Source organism: Oryzias melastigma, linkage group LG9, assembly GCF_002922805.2.
Source record: "Oryzias melastigma strain HK-1 linkage group LG9, ASM292280v2, whole genome shotgun sequence".
NCBI classification, from domain to species: domain Eukaryota; kingdom Metazoa; phylum Chordata; class Actinopteri; order Beloniformes; family Adrianichthyidae; genus Oryzias; species Oryzias melastigma.
This window is the reverse complement of record NC_050520.1, coordinates 5,574,494-5,602,022: the sequence shown is the minus strand read 5'-3', so window position 1 is coordinate 5,602,022 and position 27,529 is coordinate 5,574,494. Positions and strand designations below refer to the sequence as shown.

At 36.6% G+C, this 27,529-nt stretch overlaps 1 protein-coding gene across 1 annotated transcript in view; it reads right to left on the bottom strand.

The window, feature by feature from the left end:
* jak2b (Janus kinase 2b) overlaps nucleotides 1-18,977 on the bottom strand; it is a 34,101-nt gene extending 15,124 nt beyond the window's left edge. The window contains exons 1-9 of the mRNA XM_024275515.2: nucleotides 18,379-18,977; nucleotides 14,375-14,611; nucleotides 13,792-13,915; nucleotides 13,591-13,708; nucleotides 4,141-4,286; nucleotides 3,568-3,859; nucleotides 3,273-3,392; nucleotides 2,840-2,997; nucleotides 2,240-2,270 (exon numbers count right to left, since the gene is read on the bottom strand). Of these exons, the coding sequence (XP_024131283.1) occupies nucleotides 2,240-2,270; nucleotides 2,840-2,997; nucleotides 3,273-3,392; nucleotides 3,568-3,859; nucleotides 4,141-4,286; nucleotides 13,591-13,708; nucleotides 13,792-13,915; nucleotides 14,375-14,606 (1,221 nt within the window). The 5' untranslated portion in view covers nucleotides 14,607-14,611; nucleotides 18,379-18,977. The remainder of the gene's footprint in view (nucleotides 1-2,239; nucleotides 2,271-2,839; nucleotides 2,998-3,272; nucleotides 3,393-3,567; nucleotides 3,860-4,140; nucleotides 4,287-13,590; nucleotides 13,709-13,791; nucleotides 13,916-14,374; nucleotides 14,612-18,378) is intronic.
* Nucleotides 18,978-27,529: the final 8,552 nt, after the last annotated feature.

Below are 27,529 nucleotides of genomic sequence, written 5' to 3'. Positions count from 1 at the left end.
AAAAAAAAAAAAAAAAAAAAGAAACATGCAATGAGACAGAGGAATGTTGTATTACCTGCTAGCACAGAGCACACATGTAAACTGTGGCCTCAATGTCCACCTGTTAAAAACAGGCTGAGTCACTTCCTGAGATACTAAAACATTTAACTCGCATGTTCTTTAAAAAAGACTCAAGGAAGACATAAAATTAAGCGAGGGGGTTCTTCATGCTTGGTGATTTTCCACACTGTTTTTAGTGAGAGGTGGACAAATACAGCATAATCAGGAACAGAAATTGTGGCAAAACTTTGTACTAATGTCAATTTCCTCTTTACCATCTGTATTTTCCTGATTCTGCATGTATCCTGCGGTGGCACAACATTTGCTGACCAGCTGATCCTTTCAGACTGTTCCTACATGCTGCAACTAGAAGTGAATGACCAGCATCTTCCTCAGTCGCCTTTGTGTGCGACCTGCGTAACTACGTATGTATCACAACAAGGACGGACGGCCAGCTGCAACATGTTCTCCTTAGCTCCCAACATTTTTCTTAACTCTGCAAATACAGGCACAGCTGTTGTGTAAACTGTAGCCTGTTTGCACGTAAACTGCTTCCAGTGAGCAACAAACCTTATCAATCAGAAGTTTGGGTGTCCAGATCACAGTCTGTATCGCTCATCTAGACTAAGAACGACCTGCGGTAGCTTTAAGATGTTAGCATCTGCTGATATCTTTAATAATTATCTAATATGTCAGCAACAGACTGGAGGGCTGGTCATCAGAAAACATATTTTCAGGACTTGTCATCTCTTCAAAAGCATTGTCTCTCTCTCTCGAAGAAGAAGAAGTGAATGTTATCAAGCTTTGGGGTTCTCTAATAACGACCTCATCATCGCCTCCATGGAGTCCAAGTAACGCCTGTAGCTATATTTACAGCAATGACCATAAACACCTTGCGTAAAAAAAATTGTGCACAAAGTTTTTACTCTAAATGAACCCCCATCAGCTTTTTTTAAACAAAAAAATGTCCTAAGAATGTCACAGCCCGGATTTGGGGTTCTGGTATGTCCATTCATAAAGAACTGGTCCAGTCTGTTTTACAACTCTTTAAATATTTCTTAAAAGTCCCAAAAAAGCCAGATTGAGGCCAGGAAAAAAGCAGCATTATAAGGTTTCTTAATAAACCAGGTTAGGTTGCACTGAAAGAAATAACACAGAAACTTAAAATAAAGCAAACTGCAAATCTTTCCCTACAAGCTCTAAAGCCTTGGTCTCTAGAACAAGAATGAAATCATCTGATTTCCCATCAACTCTTGGGATTGAACTAACCACAGCTCTTTTATTTGCAGCTCATTCTTGTTATTGCATCAAAAAAGGTCACCAACTCCACTTGAAATATGAATTTTTATTAAGGCTGTCAATGGTAACTCGTTTATGCCTGCAATTGATTTAAAAAGATTAATGTGTTAATATTTATAAACAAAAATAAATTACACCGTCTTCCGCTTTGCGCTGGACGATCAGGCTTGCACGACGTGGGTTAGTTTCCAATAATGCACACTTTACCGAGTATTATCCCACTTTTACCATGGTTACTTATAAAAGAAGTAAATATTCAAACAATTTTTAGTACTTCCTAATTTTTTTCGGTTTAGATCGCTTTTTCACGAAAAGCAGACCAATAGATACGTAGTGCGGCCAGCTGTCACGGTAACATGACGACACGTCACTGACGTCACCGACCTTGAATGCAGCAGCAAAGGAAAGCGATAAGTTAAAGAGAGAAAGTTCACCTCCCTTAATGCTCGTTTTGTCCAAATGATGAACCAAAAGTGTGTTCTAAAGAAGCCTGTGCAGTGAGGTAGAATATTTGGATTATTTGACCTAGAACTTCCTTTTGTGCGTCTACACCCAGAAGCCAATCAGAATGGAGAATTCACCCAGACCATGGCATAAGTTCAATTAAAATGCAGAAACACAATGTTTGTTTCTTATGGCTGTATGTGAGTATCTCTGTTTTCTTGGAGTAATAATACTGCAGACATAAACATCTTTAGAGTTCTGCTTATCTTACTGTTGATGTGTTTTGTGCCAACAATTTGCACTTCTGGGATTTCTCAGTCGACACTTCATTTCAGACAATAAAGATGAAGGAAAAAATTCTCTTTTGCCTTTTTTTTTTAGTTCAAAAGCTGCATATTGTCACAAAATGTACCTAGTAAAACATTGTGATCAATCACAACCCAAAAGTGTGATTAATCTTTAATTTTTTTAATCGATTGACAGCACTACTTTTTATGTTTTCTATAACAGAGGGTGACCAAAAGTCTAAAACAACACATTTTAATATAGCCATTCGAATGATTACAGCAGAACTCAAACAAGTTTCATTTTACAACAGGAAATGTTAATAAAAAACTAATACATTTAATAAAATTTGGAAATATATATATTTGACGTACAGTAAAACGTTGGCTATTTTTCCTAAAATTTAAGAAATCATCGAATCATGTTTCCAATATGAATTCACATTAAAATGCTCGTGTAAAGAGAATATTTTTTATCTTTGGTGGAAACTGTTCTATTCAAATTAGAGCTGTAAAAGTTAATGAATTAACGCACGCAATTAATCGAAACAGAATTAGCACATTTTACTTTATGCAAAACTATTACACTGAATGTGGAGTGCATTTCCCACCAGTCCAGTTCAAATCATGAAATATCTTGTCAGTGTTTTCTAATGTATAAAACATCTATCTGAATTCTTAATTATTTGACAGTCTGAAAGGTAAAACAGTTTGAAATAAGCTTACTTTTCTTCCAAAAAAAAAAAAAAAAAAAAAAAAGTACGTTCACTCACGAAATGGGGCCATGGCAATGAGCAGACAGAGCTTCAATCAGCCTGGGAGGAGCTACTTCTTTACAAAGGTAGTGATATGCATCCGTCGTTAGTCTGTAATAGCCATCAATGAGGGACACAAAGGAGAGGGCTTCGGGCAGGCTGGAGAACTCAAGTTCCTAAAAGAAACAATCAGGAAAAAAAATAAGCAATGTTTCACTTTAAGGTAAATGTTACGTCCCCAATGGGCAAACCTGCACCGAGTCTAGAGGAAAATACGAAAGGGGACAATAACAAAAACTGGACACCAATAAGAATGAAAGAAACCGGCAGATGCTGATTTAGATCATTTACCCCACTTGCCAGGTGAGCAGAATAGCTTGTTGAAAAGGTGCAGCATAGCAGCAGCAGGACATAGCAGTAAGACTGGAAAGGAGTTTGGATGGAGATTTACCAGATTCTTGCCGTCCTGCTTGTTGAGGGTGACCGTTCGGCTTTCTGAGGTCCCATCTTTGCTGGCTTGTTTGATGCTGATGTCTGTGACATCTGGGAAATCACACAATGTCTGAAGCTCCTGAACAAGGAAAAAAAACACATTTCAATCACAACTAAAATCAAATAATTAAAAAATATGCAGTTTAGCAGCATTTTTGTCCCATTCAAAGAAATATATGGGAAATTTTTCTGTATTTCTGTGGCTTGTAACATACGTTAACTAAAATAAAAATGACATTACAACAGTTACCAACCTCGTCGGAGTCTTTTAACTTCTCTCGACACCACTGTATTCCTGTGTTGGCGGCGACTTGTATGATGAGCTGCCCACTGGACGACTCCCTGACCTGGAAGGTCTCCGTGTAGAAAGCCTTCTCCAGTGACTCGATGCTAATGAGGTACTTCAGCTTCAGATCCCAGACGGTGGTCCGACAGTGACTGAACTGCTGGATGAAACGCTTGAAGCGGAAGCGGATTCGCTTACGTGTCAAGAAGCTGCAGTCCTGGATTTGAGCTCTTATGTCTTTTGGCAAAAATGATTTATAACTACAAGAAAAAAAAAAGAACAGAATTTTGAATTAGCAATAAGTAAGACCTTTAAACTTAATTACTGTAGTACTTAAAAGTACTAGTCTGAATGGGAAAACTCGAGATCTAAAAGTTTTAAAACATTTTTTTTTATTTAAATAGAAAAGCAAATATTCCCTAATGTGTAGCATGAACACATTTTCTTTAGCATCTCTATAAAAGACAGTAATTAAGAGAGATTTAAAATGTAAAAACAAATAACCTGTCATGACTTCAAATCTGTTTTTAATGGAAGTTACCTCATAGTGTCATAGATCTCTAAAGGGGACGTCTGTTTCTCTTTAGCAGTTCTCGTCATGTCCAAAACAGCCATTCCAAGGCACTCCTCCTGCATTTCGTGGGAGTTGGAGATTTTTACCAAGCCGTTGACAAAATCATTCCTCCACTGTGAAAGAAATGAAAGCAGAAAGTGGCTTTTTAAATAACATTTTCAAAACAAAGATGCAATAACCCTTGTCAGCAGACTTTAAACTTTAAACGTGTAGAACTATCAGGTGCATTCTTTCTTTAAGTATTGAGCAACACATATTTTTATAGAATTTAAAATTGATTTTTAATGTTGACTAGCATCAAAGACAAGCGTCTCTGCTTGAGAAACAATGAAACTGGTTTTCACTAGAATTTTAGTTGGGAAAAAAAATGATACAAGGATTATTTATTGTCATTTCAACAGACTGAAACAAAATTTGTAACTCTGGTCACAGGTCAGCCCATTATAGAGAATTATTAAAACTAATAATAAAACAATGTGATGAAAAACTGAACTTAAGGCAGTTCTTAAAGAATATTGCACAAAAAACAATATTAATAGAACACAGAGTAAAATATATGCTGGTTAATGAAAGGTGAACGTTTAGAGAAAAAAAAATCCACAAGTTATATGTATCCAGATAAGTTTTTCTAGCACAAAATGTTCAGATTTACACAACCTTGGGTTAACATCCACACTAAGCTCCAAGACTTTATCAGACTTAGAAAATAGCAGTGATGTTCAAAGTGCTGGCTTTATGTTTTACTGTCTAATTTTATCAAGCTCAGATATTTTGGAATCTCTTCTCCTTTCTTGTGGTCCATAAGTTTAGTAAAAAAAATGATTGTTCAACAATAATTGAAGAAACTACTTTGATACTTCTTTTGTTTCTTTTAATTCTTTATGTACAGCAATTTGAATAGTCTGCAAGAAATCTGCTATAGATTTTAACTTGCAATGACTTCTTTGGGTGAGAAGAAGGATGTCTTAGATTCTGTGAAATAAACCCTTTTTGACTTGAATGATCTAATTTTCTAAATTCTTCAACTCTATGTTCAAGTAGCACAAAGTTACAAGAGTTTATAGAAACTCAGAATGGGCATCAAAAACTTTCTAAACCATGTTTTATTTCTGGAAAAAGACATCTTTGTAGCATTGGCAAATGCTGCAGAGAATTAAGTAATACTCTAAAGTGTTGAGACTTGTGGGCAAATAAGAAACACAAATATTATTTTTAGGGTACTATTCATCTACAGCTTGTTCCAAACATATTTATATTCATAACATATGTTCATATTTATATTCTTTTTTTTATTTTAAATATCCTAAGGTTATCCCTTTGTTTATTATTTGTAATACACTGTAACCTTATTTTATAGACGTGTGCTGCTGACCTCTTGGCCAGATCAACCTTGAAAAAGAGATCCTGATCTCAATGAGTTTTCATCTGGTTAAATAAAGGTTACAAACAAACATATTTTTAGAGGAAGATACATTGCATTGTGCGATAAACAACATATTCAATGATAAAAACAAATAAAGTCTGCAAGTTTAGCTTGGATCATTGATCCTTGCTGTTAATGAAGCGCCACGTCTTAGCTCTTCGGGTTTTTTTTCCATCAGTGTTACACTATTATTGACAGCTTTTCATTTATCTGCCACCATCACTGGTGCAAAGTTGGAACCACTTCTGAATAGGATTTAAAGTTTGTACTGACAATGGAATCAGCCATTCATTCAGGTATTAAATACACATAAAAAAAAACATATGAATTATATCATAGCCTTTAAAACTATATAGAGACTGTGTGATGCAGTATGTTGGCTAGTGTTACCACAATGAAAACTGAAAATATGAGGATGGATATTTATTAAACCAACCACTTTATAGTTTTATTTAATAAACTAATGATAAAATTATCTTCACGTAATTTAAAAAAAAGTTACACATTAGAACAAAAGTAGCAAAGCTTCAACTCTTTACTTTTTTCTCCATGTCATTCATCTGTTAGAAAATACACTTCCCTACATTTTGACCCTCAGAAAAAGCCACCAGATTTTGAGTTGATTGTTTAATCAAAATGCAGATCATGAAGGAAGTACAAATACATGCATGTTTTTTTAAAGATAACTACACACTGCAAGAACAAAAAAAGCAGAACACATTGTCCCCAGCCTATTTGTGAAACATTACATATTTGAGCACTACAGAGGAGTGCAACAACCTTTGCAACACAGAATTATAGTGTTATTTAAATCCACATATGCTAGCTTTCTCTTGGTTACAGTGGGGCAAAAAAGACTTTCAGTCACCAATTTCAGGAGTTGTCCCCCTTAAAAATCTAGGAGAGTTTTGTAATGTTCTTCATCGATACACTTCAACTGTGAGAGACAGAATGTAAAAAAATAAATAAATAATCCAGTAAGTATACTGATGCTGAAAATAAGTATTTGGTCAATAACAAAAGTCCACCTCAATCCTTTATAGTGTAACCCTAGTTGGTAATGACAGAGGTCAAAGGTTGCCAGTCCAGGTTTGTTCTGTAGCTGAACTTTTGGTCCACTCTTGTATGCAGATCTTAAGAACTGCGACAGGTTTTTAACTCCCTCACAGATTCACTATTGCTTAAGGACCAGAGAGGTTAGGGCACTCCAGAACCCGGAGATGGATTTGATGTAGACACTTCCATGATGCTTTGGAGATGTGATTGTGATCATTGCCAGGTTTAAACGCCCTCACATGCACAGCCCAGTCATTCTTTCCTTCACACAGTCGTCCTGTCCCCTTTCCAGAAAAGCACCCCAAAGCATGGTGTTCCCACCCCCGTGCTTCAGAGGCTATGGTGTTCTTGTAATGCAACTCAGCATTCCTCCTCCAAAGTGGCATTTGTACCAAAGAGTTCCAGTTTGGCTAAAAAAAAATTAAAGTGTCGGAAACTTTCTGAAATTTGAATATAAACTTAATTATTTTCAGTTTCATATTTTTCTATTGAATTTCCACTTCTGAACTTTTTTTCAGTTTCAAATCTTTTCTTCACTTTTAACTCTTTCTTTTCCCGTTTCAAATCTGAACATTTCTGGTTTTAAACTTTTGGCTCCGATCTGGAATACGGGGGTGGGGCTAACACGATGGACCAATCAAAATCAATGAGGGTGGTAACTTCAGTCCTGGTGCATTCACTGACTATGGGAACTTGAAAAATTACGGTCAGAAAATGTCTGTACTATAGTCTTGTGTTGCTCTAAGATGGGCGTAAAAAGCAGATATAAAACGTAAAAACAGCGCGATCAAAACACCGTTCTAGCCCGTTCAAAGCACCGTTTTGTCGTGTCAAATACAGAAATAGAAAACGCCGTTCAGTCTGAATAAAATGAGAAAGACTGAGGGATAGTTCCAGTTGTCTGCTGTGACTTACTGGTTAACACAGTTGCACTTTATGTTTTTCTCGTGCGGAAGTTGTGAGTTTGACTCTGGATTATCCATATGATCATTTGTTCCCCACCAGATGAGAACATGAATGAAGGTCCAGGTGGTGGGGGATCGTCAGTGATCTTGTACGTCCTCAATTGTCAAATAATTGTTCCAACAGTTGATTTCTCCTCTTCAAGATGCTTGTTTATTGTAGATTTGTTCATCCCAGTCTTGTTCAGGTCTACATCTTGCCCCTGGTGTTCTTTGACAGCTCTTTGCTCTTGGTAATGTTGAAGAACTTGCAGTCTGGTTGTTTAAGGGTGTGGACAGGCGTCTTTTATACAGATAACCCGTTTAAACATGTGCCATTAATACATGTAATGAGTGACGGACAGAAGATCGTCTTAAAGGGGAGGACCAGAATATTCTTGCTCATTCGTAGGAGTTAAATACATTGTGATTACTAGATTCTTTTTTACATTGTCACTCCCAATTGAAATGTACCAGAAGAAAACTTTCAAAAATCTGTGAAGGCAAAATACTTTTTTGCCCCGATGCTTTTCTCTTTTTTCAAGATGCTCATTTTGATTCACTGGGAAACTTTTGCCATCTTAATTCTTTATGACCTTAAGAGCAGTTCACAGTTGGTGAAATAGACTTGCAGTGAGCAGAAAAGACTGTGTTTTCATTGTTCCCTGCAGCACACAGACATGATGCAAGAAAGTTTTTCAGCACAACAAACCAATGAAAATGCTTCCCCCGTCGGTCCCTTTGACGTCATGTTTGCTACTCGTTTTGACTTTAATGAGTCAGTGTGAACACAAAACACACCACAACTGCAGGGTAACGCCAGATCTTTTCGTTTTGTTTAGGTTTTTTTAAGGTATCAGAACATCGAGTGAAAACATGGACATGCAGAATCACAATGACTCAAAACAAACTGATTTATATTTCTTACTACTGAACGGATTAATAGATGTGCAGACAACTAAGGAGAAACAACCCAACAGCCTCACAAACACAACTTAGATCAGACTGCAGAATAAATTGAATGTGTCTTTGCAAAAATAAAAGTTAAATCTGAAGTCAAACTCTGCAGTAATGGCAGGAAACACACTGTGCTTAAATGATCTCCTCCAGCTGCGCTTTTTTCTAGCTTTTAGGCTATCTAATGCTGCAAGAGCCGATTTCCAAAGGAATAAATCCACATAATCCCCAGGTCATGGAAAGGTCAGCTCAAATCTTATTTCTGACTTTAGTACGAGTCACCCACCTTACAGCCACTTCAGCTTGATGTCACATTTTTGGGCGGGTTAATGCTTAGATCATTTGATTCTTTAAAAAGTTTTACCTGACTTACATGAACTTCTTTTGATACTCTGCTCTTGAATAAAAAAAAGTGTACCAATGTAACCATGACAACAGTCACGACAATATTAAAGCTGGTAAATCAAGAGAGGAATTGAAACATTAAAAATGTATTTATTTCTATACATGTGGCTAGACTAGGAGACAGATTTTTGTAAAAAAAATAAATAATTCCTCTTAATCCCTCAGTTCACACAGAGTTCAGCTTCAGTCTCGGTACTGACTTGAATGACTCCATGTACATATTTTCCACCATTGACAGTAAGGCTTTTATTGTATGTGAAACTCTATAACTTGTCCTTGAACTGTGTTGAGAAAATATACTTTAAGAACACTTTTTCTAGTCTGCATGAGGGATGGTAGAAAGTAGTAGTGATCACCATAGTGATATGAAGTAGGAGTGTAACGATTGATTTTAAAAGACCTACTCAAGTGTAAATAGAGTTTTTGTAGAATTTTTTTTCATGATGGAGTACATAAAGAGAAATTAATATAAAAAGAGTGTTTTTTGAGTATTTCTTTATTCAATTTGTGGCAAATCAGGAGCAGATGTAAAAAAGCGTAAAAAAGGTTGTAGTTGTTCTGTATAAACTGTCCATTTGCAGAAAATAAATGTATTATTATTATTCATTTATTTTTTTAATTTAACCAATTAACCAGGAAAAAAATCCCATTGAGATCTACTGATCTCTTTTTCAAGGGAGTCCTGGTCAAGAGGTAAAAATTCCACACACCCAAGACATGTCATAGAATTAAAATATGCTAAAGAAATAAATAAATGTATTAACACCTTTGTTTTCCTCGTCTGAGCTGATATCTGGCTCAAAAGTGTATGTCTGGATAGTTCTGACATTTATCGCCATTTTTGTGAGCAGAACCCCCTTTTTGTTAGGGTTGTGAGGGTCTGTAAGGTAGCGGGAGAGAGTAAACAAAGGTATCATGGGAAATGAGAGCTGGGTTACTCCCCACCAACAGCTCTGCCAACAACTCAGGCAAATTTCTGAAGATGTTTTTTTTTTTTGGCTAAAAACAGCATAATCATAATTTAAAGGCCACTGGGAACACTTTGATAACAGATCAAAAGATAATCATAATGAGACTAACAACGATTCGATTTATATCCTAACTTGTGGTTGTCGATACAGTTCATAGGCAGTGTTGGTTCATTTTGAACAACAATCTGATTTGTAAAAAGTAAATCATTTCACATTTTAACTTCATTATATCCAGTCTACTGTTGTGTTTACACATAAAAGTAATACAAATTGAACATTGTATCCAAATTGTAATTTCCAGTATTAATATAATCCAGGGGTGTCAAATTCAATTGCACAGGGGGCCAAGATCCAAAACACACCTTAGATCGCAGGCTGAACAGGAAAAATATTTTTTGAACAGACAAACTATATTTTTCAAAATTTAAAAACGCAACTTTTTAACATTACTATGGATGAAAACTAGCATGAATAATATTCCAGAATAAATCTACTTAAACCTTCAATAATTTTCAAAATTTTACTCTCCGTAAAAATACATATCGTCAAAATTATACAAGTTATAAGTAAGCGCAAGATAACATCAGACCATTGATAACAATAAAATAAAATGATCTGGAGGGCCGGATAGAATTACTCAGCGGGCCGGATTCGGCCCCCGGGCCTCGACGTTGACACGTGATTTAATCGATCTATTTCCTCATAAAGCAATTTCATAATGGTATAGTTCAGACAACTCAGAAAGATCAATCTGCTTGGATTGTAGGAATATAAATCAATTAATCTATTAAGTCGATTAATCGTTATACCCCTAAAATGAAATGTTTTTTGCAGGGAAAAGAATTAAGCAAAGTGGAACATTTTGTAGCAAATAAATGCATTATTTATTGCTAAAGTCTGTACATTTTTCATGTTTACAAAACAATAAGATAAATAATGCATCTCCAAACATCCATGTCCTGTTTAGCAATAAACTTTACATCTTATTTTCCCTAAAGCTGGAATTAGAAAAGCACTCTATAGCGAGTCATTTAGACGGCCCCATGACCTCATCTGCTTCACTAACCTCACCGCTTTAGCTTCTGAGGTGTTGTGAAATCTTCTTTTTGTAAAGGAGCCAAAGTTTGTCAGTGTGTCATGTGAGATGAGTGCACACCTGTCACAACAATGGCAGCCAGAACAATGGTGTCATGGCCAAAACATGCCTCCTGCATGGCTTTGCCTTCCAAACGATCAGTTCCCAAAGCAAAAGAAATCAATCAAACACTGCCAAACCTGATTTCATCATGACATGTTTGAGGATTATGAACTGCCTAGGTTAAAAAAGTGAAAAGCTTTTTTTAACAAAAAAAATAGAAGTAAATGGAACACAATTCTCAGACTAGCTCAAACTTTCAACAGAAAAAACATTTGAATGCATAAACTACAGTCTGCCCCCAGCTTTAGAGATGCAAATACTGATCAAGTATGCGGAAATTTTATTCCAAGTCAATTATAGTATCCCAAATTCCGTTTAAGCAAATTTGATGACAACTTATGGAAGTCATAAAATGCAAAATTGAATGAGAAACAAATAAATATCAGCTTAATAATTCACTGAATAAATAACGTTTCTTTTTTATGCAAACAGACTAAATAAACCTTTGGAGGCCGTACCTGAAACCTGGCTTCCTACCCAGGCTCAGAATTTCACAAATATACATTTTATAAGAGAAGGACTAAAATCTAAAGTAAACATGTAAAAATATCAATGAATCATATTAAACAGAGCATAAAAAACATTTAAACAACCACCTGGCTTTAAAAAGCAAAAGACTCTCCCAGTAATTACATGGTTCAAATTTTTGGATATGGTAATGCGCCAACAACTTGTTGGAAAACTAGTTTGCCGTCGTGAGCGCAAACTATAAACACAAAATACTTGTGCCAACAGAGGCATGACCACAAACTATGCAGGAACATACGCAGCAGAGAACTGCAGAGTCTGACAAACAGGAACCCAATCCCCACACTGAGGGAGAAGAAAACTGTTGACTCAAACCAGGAAAATGGAGTAGACCCTCATAGTCACATTAAACCAAGTTAAAATTCTATTCAAAGAAAGAAATATAGCTCATTTTAGGAAACAATAAAGTAAACACAGCTAGGGAAGAAAGGCAAGATAGAAAATTATTTTTTAAAATTCATATGAAAACTTATTTTTCTTGCTTGCTTTTTAGGTATATTAGAAAAAATAAGATATTTACTGAAAAAAAAATAGAGTTTTTTTTCCCCAGTTATGTTATCTCAGTAATAAACATTTTTTAAACATTAAAAATGATCAAAGTAATCATTTCCAAATGGAGCAACTAGTAGAAAAATCTTTAAACTCTACAACCCACTAATTTGTGATTTTATTGTATTGACGTACACAACTTGTTCTTGTATTGTTGTACTTTTTATTGATGTGCGCTCCTGAGACAATAAGGGTGGACGATTATCTAAAGCTTGTTAAATGATTTGCTCTCCTCTGGGCTTTAAATCACCCGCGGCTTGTAATTTCTGTCACGTATTTGTCGTTTATTTGCTTCGAGTGATGTAATCCGTTTTATTGCTTTTTTTGCTGCTGCTATTTTTATCCCATATATTTATACAGGAATTTGCTACAATTAAGTAAGCATAACCTTTCCATACTAAGTAGCTGCTGTTATAGGATCATCATCATCATTGGATGAAGTGATCACAAAACTTGAATAGATGTTTAATAATCTCAATGTCAGGTATTTATATCAAACTTTATGAGTGTTGGGGTAAAGCACAACTTGACATTTGAGAATCACAGTTTTTCTATGAATGAGAAAAATGTTCAAAGACTATTTTTCTCCTTTTGGTTTGGCTTTTTTTATGCAAAGCATTTTTGTTTGACTTGAGCTACACAAATAAACCTGCCTTGCCCTGCCTACTGTTTAACTTTTTAAGAGTTGGCTTTACTTTTTATGGCTTTCAGATAAAACAGAGGATCGTATCGTTGTAACGTCTTTGCGGGCTTCAAGCAGATGTTTAAAATGTAACCAGTTATTTAGCTTTAATTGAAACTCCTCCAAATATTTAGAGTGTGGAGAAGCTCCCGTTGTGCCGGGTCAGTGACCGAGCCTCGCTGTCGTCTTGAGTGAAGGCAATTTCTGGCCCGTGTAGCAGCACTAACCAGCTCAAACAAAGGCAGGAAATAATTACATTTCAAGGCAATGGCAGCATAAATTAGGACAAAAGAATGTGACTCCATGTGTTCAGAAGCTGCACAATGAAGCGGGTATGTGGGAACATTTGAGAAAATGTCTGACTCCTAGAGATGGGTACTAGGGTTTGGATTTGATCTGGTTCTGGTGCTGAACTGGTACTTTTAAAGAATTCTGGTGCCTAAAAGGTGTTCAAACAGGTGGGAAAAAAACTGAAATTTTTTCTAAAAAAAACATTTAAGTGTAACAAAGCAGCATCACAGGACGAAAGAGAGTGCTTGAAAGCGCCTTAGGTGCTTTGCTTCATACTTTCTGACAGTCTGCACTACTGCTCTCTATAAGCAAATATTTCATCGCTCATCGACATGATGTCTGTCTTTTTTCTTCTGCTTTTAAGAGTTAATTTTTTGTTCAGCAAAACATATTCATTGATATGGAAATGTGCTCACCTGATAGAAAAGGTAGGACATTACAGAGTCATCAAGGACGGGGCTTTCTGACCCTTTTTTGACCCCATACCTATAAGACTTGGATGCTCCATTACTGTACCAGCCAGGAAAATAATACCTGTGGCAATAAATAAATCAAAAAGGTCAAAATCAGGTTCATGTGTTTGAATTAAAACAGCAAAATTGAAAAAAACTGCATACCGTATTCTAAAAAACAACTCTTCAGCAGCCGACTCGTCGAGGTGGAAGATGTGGCTGGGTGGAAACCACAAGCGGTCTTGTTCTCTAAAAAGGCCAAACAGGCTGCAGTACAGCGGCGATATTTCTGCAGCGTTCAAAAAGAGAAAGAAAAACCTCTCAAGGTTTGAAAGAAGCAAATACTTCTGTGCCCCCAAAAAAGAATTTGTCATAAGTCAAAGTGACCAGATGCTTTTTTTTAGTGGTGAAAGTAAAATCGTTAAGTGTCTGAGGCCGGGCATCAAAAAAAAAAAAAAAACTGTTTTTAGTCCAAACACTGGTGAAAAAAAGGGTCGATAAATGATGGTCTAAAATGTCAGTTGTGCTTTGGTTTATCATCAAACACATACCATGTAGGTGAGCCTAGTCCCCCTGCATAACCCTGTTCTGCATTACTATTGTCACATTTGCATTGACGCCCACACTAAAGCAAAGCAACTTAAACCCGAGTGGTTTCTCTGTGGCCGCTTGATAGCATTATCATAAGAAATCTAGGAGGAACAAAAGCCACAAATGGAGTGCTTCTTTATGCAGTTGAGATACTCACTGCACTCCTTGGCTGCATCTATGCACAGATCCTCTGCCACGTAGTCCCCAGGTGGGTAGCTGAGAAAGCTGTGGCTGGCGGCTTCCTGGCTGCTGGGATAGAAGCGAAGCTTCAAAACGGCCGCCGCCGGTCTTGCGTCTGGAGATTCCCGATGAGCCGTTCCGTTTTGGTGCACGGCCGGGCACGCGTCAGTCACAGCGTCCATGGCTGGTAAGGAGGCCATCAGGAACATATGCCCTTAAGTCAGATGAAAGCAGAGTTGGTACTGCAAATGATAGCTGCGGCTTGGTCTACATAAATTTAATATCATGATCAGGAGACATAGCAGCAACTGTTGTGTAGTGTTACTAATCATTGCATAAAAGCTGGCGTACAGAGGAACCATTGTCTGGAAAAAAGGTTATAAAATCTGTAAATCTAATTCTATGAGTGACAGTTATGAAACAGTCAGAGTTCCTCTTCAAGTGGGACAAAGATTTCTGTCACTGTCAAGTTTAAATGAATAGTTTTTGGCAAACAATAGTGTAAAGATAAAACAAATGATCTTTGCAGGAGTCAAAGTCATATCTGATCTCCTTGTGGGTAGGATTTTATCAACTGTATCACAAAATTTGCAGGAAAAAACAATCACACAACTCCTAGTACAATCTTTACGTACTTCGTCTTTTGAACTCCAAACAAGTATAACCAACTGCTCATTTTCTATGCTGACGATGCTACCCAGAGCTAAGGTGTCGTTGCTGGAGCTCGTCCCAGCCCTCGGTAGGCAGGAGAAAGGTACACCCTGCACAGGATGTCAGTTCATCACAGGACAGAAAGGTCATTTCAGTTTACCCACTGCACTTTTTTACTGACATTGCAGCCAGCTTAGAGTCTGCCACGAGAAAACGGGAGCAACGTTAAGAGCGGCCCCCTAAAGAAGATGAGAAATATGTGTTGTCAAGATGGGCAACAACCCCCTCAAACTGCCACAAGTCTTGAAAGACTACACAACCATCCAAAAGATGTTCACATGACCCCCATTGCAGGTTTCTGGACGTTTAAAACCTAATCTAGACGATGTTTTGCTGCTCATCCGAACTTCTTATTCAGAACGCTCATGCAGATGACCAAGATACATTCTGTAGAGCCGGGGTGGGGGGGGGGGTGTCTGCAACCTGAACCATGGAGCCACATGCGGCTCCTTTGTTACTCCGTTCTGGATGTTTGGCTTTGAAGAAAAATGCAAACAATCTGAATAAATAATGTGTTTGTTAATTTTTGTCATTTTATTTTTAGATTTTAACCTGAGGTGATTTTAGATTGATTTTAAGTTTTTATTTTTACCATTACAATAAATTAAGAGCCTTACCTTTCTTCCAAAATGCAAATATGTCCGATAGCCGAGCAAAATGATAGTAAAGGTTTTGATTTGAGTTTCAAGCTCAGAATTTTTTTCTATGCCTAGTTGTTGTTCCTAAATTGTTCTAAATTGCAAGTTAATCTGCTGCAGTAGGAAGGTCTTATTTGACTAAATATATTGTATTTTGAAAGGAATCGTATGTGTTATCAATAGTAATAAAAAAAAGACATCTAAAACTGTTATGGCTCGATCAGGTCAGCTCGGTGGCCTTGTGGTAGAATGTCCGACCCGAGACCGGAAGGTTGTGAGTCATACCAAAAATGGGACCCACTGCCTTCCTGCTTGGCACTAAGTATTAAGGGGCTGGAATAGGGGGGGTTAGCCACCAAATGTTTACGGAGGGCGGCTGTGTCTGTTACTTACCATTCCCCCAGGGGATGGTTCAAATGCGGAGAACAAATTTCAAACACCTACGCGTGTGACAACTAATGTGATTTCAACTTTAATTCTAAATATAGGCTAAATTTGATAAATGAATGGCCACAAAAATATACATAGTGTATTTTTTTTTAAATTAAGGTAGGACTTTTCAAGAAACTGGACCAAATGTCTTTTTTCTGTTAAAGGTTAAAGAACCCTGTTTTACATTAAGGGAAAACACAGATCAATTTTAATCACAAATGATCTCTGTTGGGGATCCACCGGAAACCATTATGGAACAGGCTGCAACATAAAGCAATTCCAGAAATGGATTTTCACAGCTTATGAAGATACTCTGAGGAAGAAAACATCTTCCAGATCAACCTTTAAAAGTCCAGTTGAACAACAGAATCATCCAATTGCATGACTTTGTGAGATTCTTTACAGACATGAATAATTTTTAATAAATACATGTATTTAGCAGCTGAAATTTTACAGCTACATGTGTACAGTTTAATGGAGGAATAACACAGACTTTCTTTAGATTACAATGTTTAAAATTTATCAGATTAAATAATTCAAAGTGACATGTTATTACTATTAAAGGATTCAGAGGATGGCAGACTAGCTGCTTAACTCAAGTGAGCTACAGTTATGCCTGAGAAATCTTTGAACGTACAAAACATAAAAAGAAACCGCCCTTCTTGATTACTTGTTTGGTCTAACTACAACATATACACCAGTGTAACCAAGGTAACTGGAAAGCGATGTGTAGGTCAGCACAGCAGGAAATGGTTCAGTATAAGACTGTTCATTCATCCTTGGCAGATCCCACAAGGGAGCTAGCTGAAAAATCTTTAATAAAATGTTGTCTGCGCTGTGTCCTTGGTTCTATGTAAGCAGAATATCTTAGAACCCGTTGGACAAGAATGCTACATTTTAACAACACTGGATTCAATAAATTTCCCATTCTTTTACAAGAAAAGTAGACAACTTGGTAACCAAGGAATGTAAAAGTACAGTTGGTTGGTTGGTTAATGTATGACGTTTGACATGTTAAGATGCGAGGCAATGCCCTTAAAAAAAAAAAAAAAAACGGTTTTATCTGCAAAAGTATTTGCAACAATGAGTAGAATGTATTTTCCAGAAAGAAAACTATTTGCAATAATTAAGATGTTTTAAACGTATAATCATATGTTTTCAAGTTCCACAAATATGCATTGGTAATTAAAATGAAAAGGCTAAGGACAACAAAAGTACTAAATATTTGAATGAAGCAGTAACTGACATTTTCAATGGTCAAATACTGGCTATAATAAACAAGACCTCAATGTTATGAATGAAAAGTCCAACTTCTAACTCAATTTTTATACGGTTAAAAAGATGGTGCGATATGACATGTGGATCTACCTGAAGCAGGAGAGGCAGGGAGGTCAAAATGTCAGCGCTTAAAAAGGAATGTCGTTTGCTATAAGATTAGAATGTGGCTTTTTTATTGCCAGTAGACTGACCGGACAAATCAAGAATTGTGACTAAATGCTAGAATACTTTTATTAAAAGAAGAAGAAGAAAGTTAAGTGTATTCTTTTGCTACCAAAGATAATAGTCTTTTTTAATTTAGTAGTATCCATTACATTATTAATAATTAAAGATTATGGGCAACGTTATTCGAAAGTGCCAAAATATCTTCAAGTTTGAGGGATTGTGCAACAATTTCTAACAGATATTCCAGTTGCAATGGCATCTATGCAGCTAAAATGGAAAGAAATTGAAAAAAAAAATACAGGAAGTCATATGTAAAAATAGAAATAGCGCAAAAAAATAGTAGTTATGCAAAATAGAGTTCTCTGTTATGGGTCTTTTTCTTTTTTACTCGATTAACATGCCGTTATGAAAGATTCCAGCACGTAAGCCCTCATTCTATCAAAATTGTTTATATGTTAATAAGTTCATATTTCAACTGAAAGTGAAAATTCGTCAAATTTCCCCACATCGACGGTCTCTACCTAAATATTGAGCGAGTCATTGAACGCTCACATCAAAGCTATTGTTAGCTTTAGTTTCAATACAAAATGTTAGCAACTTTACACACCCACCAATTCAAGCTAACAGCGGGCGCATTAATGACTCAACTTGACGCGTTTTTAAAACTATCGTGTTAAAAAGTGTACAAGAAGTGGAAGAACAAAAGGGTTAAAACTGTTAAAAATAAATAGATAAAAGAAATATAATTGGCACTCACCACAGTAAATGAGCCGGACGTGCAGCTAGGCAGCCGTCTGCTAACTTCCAAGGCCAACACAGAAACCAGGACGAGTTTCGCGGCTGCGGCCAGGCTGCTTTAATGTTATAAAGCACTCGATCCTGAAACGTTTGCCCGGATATACTGCTGCGTGTTTACGGGCTAAATCCTCCAAGACAAACGAGTGCCTCCATGTTTAACTCGGCCGGCTAGCAGGCTAACTGCTACATAAACCACAACAGGTCAGCCTAGCATTAGCCATCCCTCTCTCTCTCTCTCTCTCTCTCTACGGAGGAACTTCAGTCGTTTATCTCGACAATCTTCGAACTTGAGCTCGCGCACGCTACACAAACCGCACGTCGTTACAGATTTAACCAACGCGGACTGTTTCGTTTGAAAATCGTCATTTTCCTACGGTTTAGACGGGAACTTTACATTGAAAGAGAGCCTCGCTACTGGCATATTGACAGCGGAACTGGTCGAACTCAGACTGTTAGCTCCTTTACCAGCGGCCGCTACATTAAAGCCGAAGCTCCGACTGAGTCAACAAACCAGCCTCTCCCACCATACTGATGCTGCCTTTAGAGACCATCGGAAATGGGAATCTCCAGCTGGAATCCAAACGCGAACGCACAATGAAATGTTTGGAAATGCTATATTCTGGTTCAGCACATGATAAGTTAAGTTTAAAATTTTAGTTTCGATACTTCTAAAACAAATATACTTGCATTTGTCTCTGAATAAAACCCCGAAAGTGTATGACTTTTTGAGAGGCAAAAGATCCGGAGCTTTCCTTATGTGCACATGTATTGCATTGGGGATGATTTTTGGATTAATGTCAAACTGATCCTGATGATAATAAGCATTTCATATATGTTACATGTTATTGTTTACTGAAATCATGAAATAATCACTTTTGAGGATAGTAAATAAACAATTGTTACTTGATCCGATCAGAAGTAATTATAACAACTATGCAAAACTTTGAAGTGAATGACTCAGTATTGGTGGGATTTTATAAATGTTCATACATTAATCTTTACTTGACTTTTGTTAATAATCACTATATTTAATGAATCATATAAGTATGTCAAGTGTTCTTTTAATCAGTGCATTTCATCATTTCTATAATGAGTTTGATACATCTGGGTGATTTACTTTTCTTGTCTACAAATAATGCTTAAAATAAACACAATTATTCAACCAAATGTTTAAAGAAATAAAAAGATTAAAAAAATGTATTACTATTATTTAGATTTTGAAAGAGACTTTCTTAAAAATAAAACACTATTAAAATGTCTTTGTTTTTTAAGCATTCAAAATAAAAAAAATTATAAAAAACTGTACTTGCAAAACCTTTGGGTCTTTTAATTGGTCTCAAACTATATTTAATGTAGCTGATGTAATACAAAAAGCAGTTTTGAACATACACTGAGTGGTATCGTTTGTAAACCACTGAACAACAAACCCCACCAACATCCCCCCCCCACCCTGTGTGCTAAATACAGAAATGAGAGCAGAGAGGAAACACACAATCACTCTGTATATCTCAATTTTGATCTCAATTCTTCAATTTAGTGTGTTCAACTGCAAGTTTTTATTGAGATACAGGTGTGATAATGATGTTTAAAAATGTTTAACCACTTTATTTGTGGTAACAAAAACAACAACAAAAAACAAAGGTACACTGTGGTCATTGTGGTTGACAGTGAAACCACCATTCAGGATAAGATATTTCTACTTACTGCAGCTTCTGTTGCCCAATGTGGTTGTAAACGTTCAGCTCTGACTCATCTCCTCATGATTTAGCCCAAGTTAGGTTTTTTGGGTTTCCTTTGAAGAATACTGCAACACTTCCACCATATTTCTAAAAGCTCGTCATTATTTCTTGTTAAGTCCAACTGACTTGTTGCTTCTGGGATAAAAAAGAAAAAGCAAAAATAAAAAGACAGTGCTTTCAATTGTCATCTTGTGCCTTCTGAAATGGGCTGGATGGTATCTGTTCTGTGCTGGGGGTCAGTTTTTATCAGTTCTATCCTATCTCAGACTTCTTTAATAGTAATGTTTAACCAGATCATTCAAAAACTGACCAAGTTGAATAAAGTTCTGATAAATTAAGCTTTGTTTTGTGTAAAATGGCTAACACTGTCTCCTATCTTACAGAAAATTCCATTTCAAATCTAAACCTTTCTGCATGTAGTTTGCAAGTTTTCTTATCCCTGTAGTCCTAAAAAACACGAAAAGGCATATTAAGTCTAAACATTAGCTAAGGACGCTTATTTGACTTTTCTGTTCAGCCTTCTAATCGACTGTGGACAGATCCCGAGTCAATATCTGACATGTGATAAGCTCCAGTCCTTCCTGTAACCCTGAGCAAAAAAAAAAAAGACATTTCCCCCCAAAGATCAATGTAGAATGTCTGAGTAGCATTCCCCCCCAATTTTTGGAAGAAAACTTTCCTGAATTCATTTAAATTTGCAGTTTTAATTTGTAAGAATAATCAGAAGTCGTAAAATTAAAACACGTGAGAAATAAATATATGAATAATGACCCAAAGAACAGAGCAGCAGTGGATTTATTGAGTGTTTGTAAGTATCTTTAGCTTTTGCTGAATTCTAACGGTATCTGTTTAAATTCCTTTTCTTACAATCTATAGGCTGATTGTCCAATCTTGAGGGTCTTCACACAGTTAGACCCTCATGACTGTTGTTGGGAATCTTCGGATGTTTATAAGAAGTCAAATGAGACCTGACACATCAGGTACGTCTAGTCTGACAAGTTGAAAAAATGTGAGCATCAAAAGAAACAGCATCATTACCGTATTTATCTTTTAATAGAAATAAAAAAAATCCATGTTAAGAAATTTTGTGAAAAAACATTAATGAAGAAGACAATCATAAATTGTTGAATCATCATTATTGTGCTTGTATAAATCAATCAAAACTTTATTTTTAATAGAGCGCTTCTCATACTTTTGGAGCTCGAAGCGCTTCATAAATAAAAACAGAAACAGGCAAATAAATAAATCAATCAATAAAAAGAGGGAAACGTAATCCACCTCTACCCAGCCCCTTCCTCCATTAACAGACACAGACATGACCCCACAAACAATGAATACTTATAGAAGTAAACAACAACAAAAAACCAAAACAAAAAACACTTGGGCTAGCTCTGCTGTGAAGTAACAGTATTTTGGGGATCTATTCATACCAGGAGCCAGCTCAGCCACAGGAACATCGCTACACCGCCCCCCCAGGCAGGGACAGCAATGGGGTCCCCTCCATGAGCTGCAAAGTCAGACCCTGACCGCCCCCAAAAGGGCGACAACCACAAAAATGCCCCCCGGCAGAATGCCTGGAACAAAGGATCCCCAAAGGCAAACACTATGGTATGAAACCTTAAAAGAAAGATAATAAAATGTAATACATAATATGTATGTAAAACATTAAAATAACATTAAATGCACAAAATAAAATTAGATACTGAGAATAATTTATATTAAAACTTAATAAACAATACATAAATACCAATTTGAGACTATCTAAAAGCCATTTTAAATGGTGGGTCTTCTTTAAAACCTCTATGATTAGTGAAAATGCACCTTTCTTAAAGCTCTACTCCAATCATCTTTTGATCTTTTTCAAAATAGTTCTCAGTGGTCTTTTAATTATGATTATGCAGTTTTAGACAAAATAAAAGATCGTTTTTTGGGACATAGATTGCTCCCTCAAGCTTACAGCTCCTCACAACCTGAACCTAACATTACCACTGAAACAAAAAATGACATAATGTACATTTTTCTATATACAAAATTCTGCATTTCTGCTGAGTTATAACTAAAATAATTAAATATTTAGGATGAACAGTAAGTTTAATTCAAATACTAAAGAAAAAAAATCAAACCATTTTTCTTTTCTTGCCATGGAAAGGATGTTGAGGAAGAACAAAAGACTGAGACAAGTAGAGAAGAAGTGGACAAGAGGAATGAGAAAATCTGCAAAAAAAAAAATACAAAATAGTATTTTTTGAAATTAAAAAAAAAGTTTTTTTATCATTTGATTCTCAAATTGTAGGAAAAAGGTGATTTAACATGACAAAGGGGAATTAGTTAAGGTAGAATTTTTATTTTAAAAGCTTAAAGCTTAGCCATTTACATTTGTAATGAGTAATTCAGTTGAACTTGAAGCCCTCAAAACCCTTTTTATTGGCATTCTATCCGACTAAGCACTTTTTAAGAAAAATGTTGATTATATTTAATGTCACCTTTTCGTTTTACACGAAATTGTATCTTTTTTGGTTCCAATATTTAAAATATACTTCCCATGATATTTTAGAGTAAAACACGAATTTAAACCAAAGTACAACGCTATTTGTACACCGAATTTAGAAAAATGCTTTTACCTTAAAGTTAAGGAAACTTCCTGTTTCATTAAAGGCTTCTTCTGTACAAATGACTAAAATAGTTTTTATTTTTTGACTTAACAAAAGTGATTTGTACCCTTGGATTGTGCAGCAGTAGGCAGTGAAATAGATGTGAGGACAAGACTTTGGCTTGATGCGTCCGGAAAGACATCCTTCCTGTGTAAAACTGCTTACAGAGTCACTTTGCTGTGGTAACGCCTCTCCCCTGATGAACACATCTAAGCTTAGTCTTTTTTTGTTCCAGTGTGCCCACAGTATGTTTCTCAACCTAAGAAATCTCTCTGAACTGAAAGCAGAAAAAGGGGATTTTTTCTCCAAGAAATAATAAAAAACTTTATTTATAAAAAACTGAAGAAACAGCAGAATGAAAACATTAAAAAAAGATAAATTATATTCTAATTGATGTTACATCAAATTCACCCACCTTCCAAACACACTTAATTCCATTTGGAGACATTGGGATGCTGGAGCCTATCCCAACCATTGTTGGTTGAAGTTGGGGTACACCCTGGATGGCTTACTCGTCCATTGCAGAGCCACATGACCACCTGATCCCGTCTGTCCATCAATCCATCTCCAAACATGACGATCTTATGAACATTTTTCATTTTACGAGACTGCAGGACATGTCTGCAACCCGTCTGCTTGCTTTGTGACCTTTCAGCTGTCGCTGGCTTGTTAGATTGTGAATAACAAACGCCTTTTTCTGGTCTCAGTCAACAACTTTACAAGATGTTGTTGTTGTTGTGTTGTTCATATGCACATTTTTCATTGAAGCACGTTCATCTTCAAAATACAGAAGCTTATTTTCTGAAACAAACTGTTTTTCTGAGGCATTTGGCTGAGAGTACAGGATGGAGCTCCAGTGTGTGTTCTTTGCGAGCCACTTTTCTCCTCCAGAATTTGCTAGAATTTGATGATCGTGTTGACGGTTAAAACATTACAGTATGTTAAAGATTTTGTGTTTAAGCATCACCAGCGAGGCCTCAGGTGTGAAAGAGTTAATGAACATTTTTTTAAAGAAAGGGACATTGCAAATTAACAAACAAATGCATGGGCAAAATTAAAAGCAAATGTAAATATTTATCCATATAGACTAATTTCCCCTCGCAGTCCCTTGGCAGGTGGAGGTTTCTGAAGTAATAAAACAGATTTAAGAGGAAAAACGTCGCATAAGTATATAAAACAGACCTAAGACCTAAAATACAAATATTAATAGAAATACAGTATAATACAAAATCAAATTTAACATTTTAAAATCAGTTCTTATTCTTAGCCAAATCTGATTACCACATTTTCCAGAGTATAAGTCGCTCCTGAGTATAAGTCGCTCCTGAGTATAAGTCGCACCCCTGGCCAAACTTAAAAAAAAATACGAATTATACTCTGGAAATTACAAGAACGTCTCGTGAGAAGGATGTTTGTCAATATGGGAGCTCACAGTCACCTCCAACTGGGGCTCAAGTTATTCCGGAGCCCCATGAACAAGAGTGGGTAAACTTTTTTACTTGTGGGCCACAAAGGGTTCTCCTGTCCCTATGAGACCACCTGTAATGGGTGCCCACAGACTGCCACCTTGTCGTGGTTAGGAGGCTTGCGTGTCTCAATGACCTGGCTGGAAATTTTTTGCTCTTGGTAGGGTCTCCCATGCCAGACAGATTGAAGGGTAGAGGCCAGAGTAAAAACAGTCCACTGGCCCTCCTGGTTGGGGGTTTAGCACAAAGCTAACCACTCAGTCCTATAAACACTAAGATGGTAATGGAAACAGCCCTTGGGAACCATCTACACCTTGGCCCACGACTGTCAGAAATGGAAAGAATTCATTGCTGCCTGAAGCATCTCAAGGCGTAAAGGGTAGTGAATAAGTAAGTACAAAAGCTTCTAAAATTTGACAAATGGCGGGATAGATGCATGGCGTGTTTTGGTAATTCACCTCATAGCAGTGCTCAGGTAGACACGATGACCTCTGATCGGAAGATTGCACTTTATTAACAGTAAAGTGCTTTGGGCCTTCTAAGAAGGTAGTACAATACTATATGAGTATTTAGCATTTACACCTAGATAAAGTAATAACAAGGAATCTAGACCATCCGCATTAAGTTTGTTTGAAAATAAATGTTTATTTTAAAAAAAGAACATTTGGGAGTTTTTATTTTAAAAGTAAGGTTTTTGTTCTTATTTTAGTGCCAATGAGTTGATGTCTCTCAGAGGAAAATGCAAACGTAGAGAAATGTTACATTTAAGAGGAGTTGGAATGATCGGAAAAATGACTGTCTGACTCAGAATTCATACATGAACGTCAGAAAAATAACAAATCTTCCAAAAGCACATGAATGCAGAATACATACACCAAAATGCAGGAAAATTAAACATTAATAAGGGTCATCAATATAATTAATTCCAGTTTGGGAGCCCAAATTAAAAAGGTAAATAGGCCCCGGGTCAAAGATTGCCCACCCTGCCCTAGAAGATTCTGGCTTTTTAAGGTCTGAGGCTTAGATAAGACTAAACAATGATAATGAGGACATTTTAACACTCATCTAATGAATAGTAATCACCACAGTCCATTGTTTACCGTTGGGATTTCAGAGAACATTTTTTTTTTCTAGAAAAAGATGTGAATCTGCCAGGATGTCACTGCTTTGTCGTCACTTGGGGATGGTGACATTCAGCCCAGTATCCATTCAAAGTGTGTGATTTTTTAGTTTGGGATTTTTATGACAAAAACATTGCACCCATTTCCATCCAGAGCTAAGCTCACACATGAACCCATCTGCTTTATCTGTCTTTCTGTCCAACTGAGATGAACTTGTGTCTACAGAATTTGGCCAAATGTCTACAGACAACACAGACTTCCTCCTTAAAGTTGAAAAGTTGTTTAATTTTTGTATTGTATTGTTTTAATGCTCAGTGTGTGCTAATTAAAACGATATATTTTGTTAACGGTTTTTTTATTCCTAATCCTGAAGGCCTCTCATGAGAGTGTATACTTCTCAAAATTGTTTTAATCTATTAATATCTGTCATTCTCTCAGCTTTTTTGAGTGTTACATCTGAGTTGCAATTATATCTGTAATTGACGATACTCTGCTATAACCAAAAATATCTAGATCAACATTTTCACGTCAGGATTATTATAGATTTTTAAGCTTTCCTGTCATTAAATAAATGTAAAAACCTTTTAAATATGACCCTTTTATGATAAGCCGTTAAGAGAATAAATAAGGACTGATAAATCTTATTTTATTTGAAACCACATGAAGGTCATGAACAGCAGTGTTTTCACTCTATTTACCACTAGATGGAGGTAGATGTGCACAGTTTGAAAGTGGAGGAAGGACAGAGTGCAGACAGAAAATATGCAAATGTGCAAGAAGAACTTAAATGAGCGGAGCAGAAGTCTGAAAAACAGGGAAAGCTATAACGAGATGGAAAAATAGCGGAGGAGGAGGTAAAAAATGTTCTTCTCTTCATCCCTCGTGGTTTAAAAAAAAAAAAAAAGCCTCCATGGGCCTCACATGCCTGTAACCCACCACCTGCGCCTCCTCCTCCTCCCAGCCAAACACACTCACACACAAACACCCACAAATACGCACACACAGCTTTTTGTGCCATTTTCTTCTCCTTTAAATACATCGCTTTTGTCAATGGACTCAGCATTAATCACTTGTTAAAACTAAAATATTTTTCAAATAAAAACATGTAATCCAAATGAACAATAATGGAAAGATTTGTTGACACTTTTGAACTTTCTGAAACTGTCTAAAACGTTTTAGCGGATTTCAATTTTTTAAGTGTAAAACTGATGGTTATAACACTTTAATTATGTAGTTTGGTTAAAACCACAATATTTTTTAAAGTAATTGCATGTCCTTGTTACTAGTTAAATTAGGGTAAAGAAGAAAAATAATGCCAATTAGAGATACATAATTTGTCTTCAATGATTATTAAAAACTGCTGCAACTTTTTCCATCCAGACTTTCTTCTCACCTGGCAGGTGTGGCCAATGTGCCTTAATTGGCACCTGTGGGCTACTCAAGGCAGAGGAGGCCACACCAATGCAGGCAGGGAGCAGAGCAGCAGGCTGGGATTTTAGGTGGTCTGGTGCTGGTTTGTTTTGTTCTTTTCTTTTTTTTCTTTTTAAAAGAAAAAAAAACTTTTTAAACAGACTGCTGGATTTTGTCATGTTAGCTTGGGGTTGGATCTTGGTAGTCTTGATTTGCGGGCTTTGTTTATTTGTTTTCTCTAGGTAGTTTTGGTTTGGCAGTCCTTAGCAGGGAGCTGCTGACTCCGACGGTCGACATGGCTGGGTCAGCAGTCTTTCTGACTTATTTTATTTTTGGCCAAGGTTCCAATTCCCTTTTGGTTTGTCTTTTGTTTGAATCAGCACACTAATCATTTGAATTGTTCTTTCACTTCAGGACACAGGATTTTGCTTATTTAAAGTGTGTTCCTTTTATTCTTACTGGTGTCCAATTTTCATTATTGTCCCCTTTTGTATTTTCCCCCCAAGACCTGAGCCAGGTCTACCCGAAGGGGACGTAACATGGGGGCAGCAGTCTAAACAAAGATGCCCACACTTCCCTCTCCCCGGCCACTTCCTCCAGCACCTCTGGGGGGACCCCGAAACGTCCCCAGGCCAGTCAAGAGACGTAGTCTCTCCAGCATGTCCTGGGTCTTCCCTCCCTGGGGCTTCCACCCAGGGGTACATGCCCGGAACAGCTCCCCAG